The sequence below is a fragment of the Drosophila mojavensis genome, unplaced genomic scaffold (assembly GCF_018153725.1).
Source record: "Drosophila mojavensis isolate 15081-1352.22 unplaced genomic scaffold, ASM1815372v1 contig_136, whole genome shotgun sequence".
Classification (NCBI taxonomy): Eukaryota; Metazoa; Arthropoda; class Insecta; order Diptera; family Drosophilidae; genus Drosophila; species Drosophila mojavensis.
Genome location: NW_025318667.1, coordinates 17124407 through 17135708, shown reverse-complemented (window position 1 = coordinate 17135708; position 11302 = coordinate 17124407). Strand labels below are relative to the sequence as shown.

Here is an 11302-nt window from a genome sequence, read left to right as displayed (position 1 = left end):
ACGGCAAATGCGACGCGACGCGACGCTTGCGGCCTCCTTTATATATTTTTATACCTCGGCGACACACACACACACTTTTATACTATTTATGTGTATATACACTTACATTCTCTCGCTACTTACATTCTAGATGCTTGTAATAAATGTTTGTTTCGCCTTCTTAAATAAATCTGACTGCGACTAAATTGCTCATTAAAAAGAAATTTGCCAAAAGAAAATTGGCTTAAATTCGCTAAAATTCGCAAAAATTCACAGAATCGCTAATGTTGGATAAGTGTGCAAGTATGTATTTTCATGGCCAGACATAAAGCCAACGGATACAATTTAATAATCTACCAAAACTGCAAATAAAGCATATAATTAAATATTTACATAATATTTACTATAATTACATATATTAAATTTACATTTTTCGAATATCATTGTACTTTTTCATGAAAGTGAAATGGGTATATTGGCATTGTAGTTTATAGCATGATATAGTATATATTGCATGAAATATATGTTCCAAATACTCATTGATAGTTTCGGGTGCTAAACAGTGAAGCTTTCTTCGACCCGATCTCGATTCTGAAAATGGGAAACAACATTCAATCATTGTAAGCCTACGCCCATTAGGGGCGTGGCAAATCGGACCTGAAGATATAGTGATTTTTTACATTCTGCTATATTTTGGACACTATTGATGCCAGAGACCTCAAATTTTGTATATATACTCGGGCTAATCACCCAAGACCAAAAAGTTTTGTCGGATATATGTCCGCCCACAGGGGGCGTGGCAAACCGCAAAAGTTTATATCTCCTAAAGTATAATAGTTACTAGCTTTAAATTTGGATAGTTGAGTTACTGGTAGCCTCCTCTATCGATGCCCCAAAAAATAATTTTTTCGCCTCTTTAGGGGCGTGGCATATCGAAAAATACCCTGTAATTTTCACATTTTTTGAGCGTAAGAATTCAAAGTTTGCATTTAGGTTACCGGTTTCTCGTTCTAAGAACTGGCTAAAAATGAGGAGCCTACGCCCAGAAGGGGCGTGGCAAATCAGAAAACCTGTATATTCTATAGTATTAGAGCGAAACTTAACTACTAAATTGTTGATGGGATGTGAATGAGTATTCCGCAGTCGGTAACGCCCGACTGCAACGTTCATACTTGTTTTTATTAGATTTTTTTTTTACAGAGAAACTACCTTTTGCTAGGCTTCTGAACCAAACTGTAAAAGTCTGTTTTGTCTCCCAGCCAAAGTTCGAAATAAAAAGGTAGCATATAGAAGGAATACTACGCGTATTCCTTATATTGTATATACATATGTACATAGACTTGATGAGGACCAATAACTGAATCGATCTGCATATCTCACCTGCTGCATGTCTGTCTGTCCTTCAGTACGTCCGCCCCACCTTCTGTCAGCGTCCATCTCTTTAGCCTTCCGTCCGAGCGTCTTAGTGTCCGTTCGTGCCTGTTGCTATCTGACTGGACAAATATCAATTCCGAGCCTAAAATATGTACATATATTTTAAATATGTAGAATATTTGAAATATTCTATTTGCAAAGCCTAAAAATAAATCTAGCCGAATTTAATGCTAGGTCCCAGTAAACTAGTTAGAAACAATGAAAGTAGCCAAATTCTCTGCTCGAGCTCATTTCAATTTATTTGAGTTCATTTGAAACAAATCATGTTTGAAGTATTATAATAATACTTATATGCATAGTGTATATAGTAAATGTATATATATCAACTATATCTGTCTAATAACATAAAAAATAGAAATGAAAAGAAAAGAAAAAAAAAAAAACAATAAACTGTCATAAATATTTGCTATAGCAAAACCAACAACAAATTGTCGAAGCTGAGCAAATTTTGAGAGCTGCAAAATCGTAAATAAAACTGTAATAAAAATATCAATAAATTACGCCACATATAGATTAATGAAGCAGGCAGCTCACGAGTGGCCATCAGTATTATATACATCTACATATACATATATTCATATATGTATATATCTAGAATATCTAAAAGTAGTACGAGTATCTAGCCGACTCCCTCCCCCGCCCACTGGCAACACTTGTCGCACATTCTGCCTAATCACAAATTGCTTTTAGCATTAGCTAACACGATCTTCAGATGTGAGGCTGAAGATATTCATCATATATATATATATATATGACAGATATCTATCTATCTATACATATACAGTAAATACTCATTTGAACATAATTTTAAGTGACAATTTATTTATTTTATTGTTGAAAATCTATTGAGATCTTGCCCAAGTTCACTTGATATAAGTGATCAGGTGTCTGTCGGATTCTCCTTCTGCTTCTGCTTCTTCTTCTTCTTCATACATAGATAGATGATTGGTCTATCGCCAATTGACAGCGAGGACTCTGCTCTGCCATCAAGGCTAATTAGTTAGGGGTACTCAGAAGTCGAAGCTAATTTTGTTGTCAGCTTTGATAACGAATGACAGATGAATTGAAATGAATAGAAATTTAGTCACTGTCAATGGACACATAATACCTATATTAGCTGAGACATTAACATTTGCTAGGGCTGTCACTCCCCATCCAATTGATGACCATTGATCGGTCCCATTCATTTTTACGTTTGACGTTTCGCCATCAATCTGAAATTTTTGGTTTGGGCAAATGGCTGGCGAAATTGATGAAATAGTCATTAGGCAAGTGGGGATATTGCTTATTTTTCTTACGAATTTCATTGCAATTTATTATCGTCTGTTTTGTACAATATTTAAGCATGCATTTTATGGTTCGAATTACCGCCGCCCATGGCCAAAATCTCAGCATCCATCCCGACCTCCAAAGTAATTTATGTATTTTTAATGAACCCGCAAGAGCCAAAATTATTGTGCTCATAAATTGTTCAATTACACCGCCAGATGGCGATACCAACAGCTGCATTCAATCGATATGTACTATAAATAATATACCATACTATAAATATATGCCCATCATTTTCTTTTTGCAAACGCCTCTGAGAAGTTGATTAAATTAAGTGTCACTCTACTGATGGCGCCATCTATCGTTAACATAATGAACAAATTTTCAAAAATCAGATAAAAAAAAACATTTGCCAAAAAAAAAAGACTTGTAGACTTGCAAAACTCAAACTGTCACTGTTATTAAGCTCAAGTGACGTATCAGACTGCTTTGTTCCGCTGGCAAGTAAATGTTTTATAGCAGCCAACAGTAAGTCGTGTGCCAGCTTTTCACTACGACCGCTAGAGTGCGTGTTACATTCACTATTCTCACTGGCTGAAAATCACAGTGCAGGCGGATGTGAAATGCAATTACGCTGCGGATGTGTAGAGGGGCGCAACACCAAAACACGTAGGTGTAAAAGTGGAAATTAAGAGAAACTTGATTGTGATGTATGATTATCTTGTTAAACCATTGGATATAATCTAATCTATAATATCTATAATCTCTTCGAAGAGGAACGAGTGTATTTAATAAAGCGCAGGGAATTAAAATGGCAAATAATCTTGAGCAGAATTACAGATACTGATAAGACAGAATTACAGTAGGGCAGTGTTTAATAAAACTGGGATTTATCAGTTGCTCTGGAGTATTTAGTATAAGATGCAAAGTATGCAAATGCATATAATCGAATTGAAACTTATCACACACTAATAAATAAATCAAACTACACTTTTAAGACACTCATTTTCTCATTCCTCCTTTTAAAATTGATTAATGAACTTTATTTCTAATAGACGGGAAACTTTATTTCTAATAGACGGGAAACTGTTCTCTTAATACTCTCTCTCTCTCTCTCTCTCTCTCTCTCTCCTCGCGCCACTTTTGTCCACTCTTGCGTCCAGTGTAAATATTGGTATCGATATATCGACTGGCCTGTATAATCGGCGCGAAGAATCTGACTGCCTTTTCTTTAATCAGTGCTGCAAATTTAGCCTTTTTTTAATTAAAGATAACTGTGGCGTTCGACTTTAGTCTGTAATCTTAACTGGCTACTTATATACACTATTATCTTATAATACCTAAGATATACATACATGCACATATGTATGCACATATGTTGAATATGCATATATTTGTAATGTTTATAGCCTACAATCTTCAAGAATTACGCGTAAGCTTTTACCCTGTTAAATCGCATAACACTGGGAGCTTTATAAAAGCTTTTACAACGCAAAAGATGATCACAAAAACAAACAACACGCCGACGTCGACTCCAAAGCAAATTCTGTATGTGACTGCAATGTAAGTGTATGTGTGTGTGTAGCTGCAATGTGGGCTTCGTTCGGTCAACGCCGAAGTCGACGTCAACGTCGACGCCGATGACCGCCGCGTTCTGTTTGTTTTTAAGCAAATATTTTCACAAGCAAAAAACCATTTGGAATTGTGCGTTTCCAGTGTGAAGACCGATTTCTGTTTTTTTTTTTTTGGATTCCCACTCGCGCCAAACCCAAATCAAGCACAATTTTTTTTTGTTTTCGTCTTTCATTCACAACGAGTGAGTGAATGAGCGAGCGCCGTGTTGTAATCAGCGGATCAAAATCAACAGAAGCTATCAGCGGAGCGAGTTGTTCAACAGCGCGAAATAGGTTTGTTCTAATTTAATTCAATTGAATGCCACCGCCCAAAAGAAAATAAATACAAAAAATTAAAACTTAAACAAAAACTAAAAAAAAAATAAAAAAATAACCATTAATATGCGATATAAACCAGAATAGTTAGAGCTAAATTTCGACCGGGGTATGGAGCATATTAGAATAATTTTCGCATTTGCATATGTGATTTTTGTGTGTGCGCAATCTATTGGAGATTTATAAACGACGAAAATGAAACTGGAATTTCAAATAATAATAGATGTCAGCTGATAATGGGAACTTTTTTTTTTTTTTTAAAGATTCCGCATACTAGGCGCAGCGACGACGAAGGGGGGCGTGTGCGCTCATAACAGGTCTTAGTATATTTGTGATGTCCATACAGTCAACTGATACTATAATGAACACGCGAATAGTTCAATTTGAATATATACAAATTGTTTTGATTTAGGAACTTCTATTTATATACATGGTATGTGGAAAAAAAAATAAAACCTATATAAAGGTTATCAAATGTGACTTAAGTTTTCGCTTTAGGAACTTAAACCTGTCGCCGGACTAGTTTTTTCATGCCGATCTTATTTGGTAGGGTATCAGAGTAGTTTCTACATAGACTTTCGTAATTGAAATTTGTCTTGTAATAGATTTCGTAGCTATCAATTGCCATTGATGTGTGCTATAAATGTCTAGTTTAATATTAATCAAAAGTAATCAATGATGATAATTTAAAGTGCTTCGGCGCGTGGAAGTTAAAAAAAAAAAAAACAATATGTAGTATTACAGAGAAAATATAGAATACTAGCTTCTGGGAAATACATTGAATATACGCATTATTTAAGATAAAAAAAATATATAAAATTCTGACCATACTTAAAATTTATTATTTATTATTGATTTATATTTAATTTTATTAATTTATACCATTTAAACAAGAGGAAATTATAACAAATTTTTGTTGGTCTTTTAAGAAAGATTTCCTATACCCTGAACTCGCATTTTCAATGACGTGTTGCCTCCCTTAGAAGATGATAATGTACTACGTAGAAAACATGTATGATTAAAAACAATATATAGTATAGAGACACACATACATACATATGTATATGTTATGCTGGGTATCTGTAGCATTATATATGGGTCTTGTGTAGATTGTAATAGCACGCACTGTCCGTAGCCGTAGCTGTGGCTATATATACACATAGATACAACAATTGGTTGGCAAGCGACCCGTTCGGCAACTCGAAGCTGTTAACTAACCTAATCTTTCGAGTGTGCGGCATCGAACCATGCCCGCTTGATAAGAAGGGCCCAAGCAATATGCGTAGATATACACATACATAATATATAATAATTTGCTATATACTGACGTATGTGTGTGTGTGTGTGAGCTTGAATATAATATATCAAGTATAAGTCCCCTGCGTTGCGATTAGATCAGTTTCATTTTCAAGACCAAACAAGAAGTATGTGAACATAGCTCTATATCATATATATATATATATATATATATATATATATATATATGTATGTATCTCTGAAAATATATATTCGCAGCCAAGCATTGCTCAGTTAAGTCAGAAAAGGAAGGAAACGAAGCAGGCAATCTTCAATCAAGATGAGTCCGCCGGCATTGCTAAGCAAAGACACGCCCGACATTGAGGTAGGTCGCTAGAATTTCCCTATTGGGGTTTACATTTTTTGAGACTCTTGAGACTTGTGTGTGCAGGACCTGTTGGCGCTGAATCCGCGCGTCAAGACGCAGTGCAGCGTGGTGCCCACCAAGCAGACCAAGGAGAACAAGAAGCATTGGAAGCGCAATGCCGACCACATGGCGGTGCCCTGCACCACATTGGCCAACAACTTTGAGGATATCAAGCACACGACCCTGTCGGAGCGTGGCGCCCTGGAGGAGGCAGCACGCTGCCTCAAGTGCGCCGATGCGCCCTGTCAGAAGTCCTGTCCCACGCAGCTGGACATCAAGAGCTTCATCACGTCCATTGCCAACAAGAATTTCTATGGCGCCGCCAAGGCCATCTTCTCGGACAATCCGCTGGGCCTGACCTGCGGCATGGTCTGTCCCACCAGCGATCTGTGCGTCGGCGGCTGCAATCTGCAGGCCTCCGAGGCGGGCCCCATCAACATTGGCGGCCTGCAGCAGTTCGCCACCGAGGTGTTCAAGCAGATGGGCGTGCATCAGCGTCGAGCGCCAAATCTGAAGCCGCTGCCGCAGCCGAACAAGAAGATTGCCCTGATAGGCGGCGGACCTGCCTCGCTATCGTGCGCCACATTCCTGGCCCGACTGGGCTACGACGATGTTACCATCTATGAGCGTCGCAGCTATCTGGGCGGCCTCAGTGCTGCCGAGATACCACAGTACCGTCTGCCCATCGATGTGGTCAATTTCGAGATTGATCTGGTCAAGGATGTGGGCGTCAAGTTCGAAATGCAGCGTGCCCTCAGCACCAAGGACTTGACCATTCAGGTGAGTCGCATTTACAATGCAGATACATACATATATCTATGTCTTAGATACATCAATCTACAGATACATAGATACTAGCATAAAAGGCAAATGAAGCTTTCCTCTTAAGGTAGGGGCGTTTTAATGTAAATCTTATCAGCTGTGTGCAAATCTTCTCTCTCAAAAATTGATCCTCCATCCTCCTAGTAGATGAAGGACAAAGATAAAGTTAGTATAAATAGTAGTATAGAGATAAAGGAAAATGAAAACGAAATTTCTTATGTGCTATACATACATTTATATTAGTTTTGTAAAATGAAAACCATTTCGTGGGTACACTCCTATACACTACACTATCTATATTCTGATCTTGGCTATTTTAGGAGCTAGATCAGTTTGACAGCAAGGCATATACACATAGAAATATCCTTGCATGAATGCATTCACGAATATATGTATAAGTATATATTATCATCGGTTTCATCATAATTATAATCATAATTATACTTCATATAAGTATCGATAGTTTAAGTTACCTAACTACAAACATTGCATAAAGGCTGTAGACAACAAATTGATGTATGGCTCATAAATAAAAGGATTGCGTAAAGCCTAGTTCCGAGAATCTAATCACGACTAACAACAAATACACTGCTTAAAGTAGGAGGCAGACGCGGCGTATCTGTATGTGTGTGTGTGTGTGTGTGTGAGGAAGTGTCGTAGGTGAATCAAGCACACGTATAAATGGCAAGTGTTGCATTTTGTATATGTGTGTGTGTGTGTGTGTGTGTGTGTCTGAGTTTGATCGCTTTTGCTTTTGCTGCTCGTGCATTGACCTGGAGAACTAAGCTTTTGCTGGCAAAAAGCTACTCGCCAAAAGCTATATGCAAAAAGTAGTTTCAAATATGCGAAAGCTTTCACTGACTATTCAACAGGAGCTAGAAATACTGAAGCAGAATGAATTTTAACGGATGTTTATTGTTGCTATTGAACTATTCTACTATTTGAAACATCTGGCCATATAAACTACTCATACTTAAAACTTAAATTGGACTAGCTAATACCTAATTTCAGCTAATTGCATTCAACAAAACACCTGCTCCTATTTGCCCATTTTGCACTAGCGACACCTTGACAAGAAAACACGTAATGAATACCTGAAGATCCCTTAATTCTCCCACACATCCTTATCGCAAAACCCAATAGAGCGAATTTAGAAAATTTTATAAAATTAAATAATAAACTAAACATAGAACTATAATGTATATAATATACATAATAATATATATATATATATATAATAATAAAATAAACTTCTGTTTTGAACAGGGCCTGCTCTCTTCCGGCCACGATGCCGTCTTCGTGGGCATTGGACTGCCAGAGCCAAAGATCGATCCGATTTTCAAGGGTTTGAGCACTCAGTCGGGCTTCTTCACGTCCAAGAACTTTCTGCCCTTGGTTTCGGACGGCTCGAAGCCAGGTCTGTGCGCCTGCAAATCGGCCCAGGCGCTGCCCAAGCTCTACGGCAATGTGATTGTCCTGGGTGCCGGCGACACGGCGTTCGATTGCGCTACCTCGGCGCTGCGCTGTGGGGCGCGGCGTGTGTTCGTTGTCTTCCGGAAGGGCTCGACCGGTATTCGGGCCGTGCCCGAGGAGGTGGAGCTGGCGCGTGAGGAACGCTGTGAGCTGATGCCGTACCTGAGTCCGCGCAAGGTCATTGTGAAGGACGGCCAGATCACGGGCATGGAATTCTGTCGTACCGAGCAGAACGAGCAGGACGAATGGGTGGAGGATGAGGAGCAGACCGTGCGCCTCAAGGCCAACTTTGTCATCTCCGCCTTCGGCTCGGGTCTGCAGGATGCGGACGTCAAAGAGGCGCTGGCGCCGCTCGAATTCCGCGGTGGCTTGCCCGTGGTGGATCGCAAAACCATGCAGAGCAGCGTGCCGCAGGTCTTCCTGGGCGGTGATCTGGCCGGCGTGGCCAATACCACCGTGGAGTCGGTCAACGATGGCAAAGTCGCCGCCTGGAGCATTCACTGCCAGCTGCAAGGTCTGCCCCTGGACACACCCGCCGCCCTGCCACTCTTCTATACGGACATCGACAGCGTGGACATTTCCGTCGAGATGTGCGGCCTGAAGTTCGAGAATCCCTTCGGCCTGGCCTCGGCACCGCCCACCACCAGCGCAGCGATGATACGCCGCAGCTTCGAGCAGGGCTGGGGTTTCGTGGTGACGAAGACGTTTGGCCTCGACAAGGACATGGTCACAAATGTGTCGCCGCGCATTGTGCGCGGCACCACGTCCGGCTACAGGTACGGGCCGCAGCAGGGCTGCTTCCTCAACATCGAGCTAATCTCGGAGAAGCGAGCCGAGTACTGGCTGCGCTCGATTGGCGAGCTGAAGCGCGATTTTCCCGAGAAGATCATCATAGCGAGCATCATGTGCGGCTACAACGAGGCGGATTGGACGGAGCTAGCCACCAGGGCCGAGCAGTCGGGCGCCGATGCTCTCGAGCTGAATCTATCCTGTCCGCATGGCATGGGCGAGAGCGGCATGGGCCTGGCCTGTGGCCAGGAGCCCCGACTGGTGGAGGATATCTCGCGCTGGGTGCGCAAGGCCGTCAAAATTCCCTTCTTCATCAAGCTGACGCCAAACATTACGGACATTGTGTCCATTGCCAAGGCAGCGCATCGCGGCGGTGCCAACGGTGGCTCGGCCATCAATACGGTGCAGGGTCTGATGAGCCTGAAGGCGGATGGGACGGCCTGGCCGGCGATTGGCAAGGAGCAGCGCACCACGTACGGCGGCGTCTCCGGCAATGCCACGCGTCCCATGGCACTGCGCGCCATTTCGGAGATAGCGAGGGCGTTGCCAAAGGATTTCGTTATATTGGGCATCGGAGGCATTGATTCCGGCGAGGTGGCGTTGCAGTTTATCCAGGCGGGCGCTACGGTTCTGCAGGTTTGCTCGTCCGTACAGAACCAGGACTTTACGCTCATCGAAGACTATTGCACCAGCTTGAAGGCGCTGCTCTACCTGAAGGCCAATCCGCCGCCAAATAACGGCGCCTTCTGGGACGGACAGTCGCCGCCAACGCCCGTGCACCAGAAGGGCAAGCCGGTGGTCCACCTGACCGGCAGTGGCAACCAGACGCTGGGCTTCTTTGGCCCCTACCAGCAGCAGCGCGACATCAAATTGGCCGAACTGCGCAAGGAGAAGGGCGCCCTATGGGATGCCGAGCGGACCACCGTTGATACCTCCAACCCTGGCGCTGTCATCAAGCCGGCGCCCAAGATAACAGACGTCATTGGTGCCGCCCTGCCGCGCATTGGCCCCTACAAGAGCCTCGACAACAAACAGCAGAAAGTGGCCCTTATCAATGATGTGAGTGCTTCGCTATATCTGCATGTTGACCTAATAATATAAATTTATGTGTATTCCTGTGCATTAGGACATGTGCATCAACTGTGGCAAGTGCTATATGACGTGTGCCGACTCCGGCTACCAGGCAATTGAATTCGATAAGGACACCCACTTGCCGCATGTCAACGACGACTGCACCGGCTGCACCCTCTGTGTCTCCGTCTGTCCCATCATCGACTGCATCAGGTAAGTGGACGCACTTAGCGATAAGACCCCTATGTATTACCTATGATTTACGATTTCTGAATTCTTTCTTTTGCTAGCATGGTGCCCAAGAAAATACCGCACGTTATCAAGCGAGGAATCGAGGATAAGGACAAAACGTTCTACACGCATGCGCTAAGCCAATGCCAATAATTTTACAAAATAATAATATTCCTTTACTGTAATAGAATATTCCAACCTTTTTTTTGTCAACTAAAGATGTATGTCAATAAAGTAAAGAAAATGAATGAGTATAATTAGCAACAAATAAAATTAAAGTTATTAATTTAAACACAAATTTATATATTTTGTTTAACACTGCAAACAATCTATATAATCAAATAAATAAAATAATCAATAAATAATGAAATCATTAAGCTATGCGTAAAATCATGTTGAAGTTTCTCTCCCTCACTTATGCTCTTCATCTCTCAATCTCTATTTCTTTCGTTCTCTCTCTCTCCCTCCCCCGCACTCAATTTTCATTCCTTCTTTATATCCAGATCTCTCATCCCCTCACTCTCATTCTGTCGTTCTTGCTCTATCTCTCCTTCTCTCTCGCTCTTTTTCGTTAACAAATTTGAAATTTGAAAATAGCGCCATCTATAGACTCGCGTTCAGT

General features: G+C 41.5%; 1 protein-coding gene across 1 annotated transcript; it reads left to right on the top strand.

The window, feature by feature from the left end:
- The first annotated feature begins 4383 nt into the window (after window positions 1-4383).
- On the top strand, window positions 4384-10928 carry LOC6584048 (dihydropyrimidine dehydrogenase [NADP(+)]). Its single transcript, XM_002009672.4, has 6 exons — window positions 4384-4589; window positions 6147-6252; window positions 6319-7074; window positions 8383-10437; window positions 10505-10662; window positions 10740-10928. Exons 2-6 carry the CDS (start codon window positions 6208-6210, stop codon window positions 10831-10833), a joined length of 3108 nt encoding a protein of 1035 aa, XP_002009708.1. The 5' UTR covers window positions 4384-4589; window positions 6147-6207; the 3' UTR covers window positions 10834-10928.
- Window positions 10929-11302: the final 374 nt, after the last annotated feature.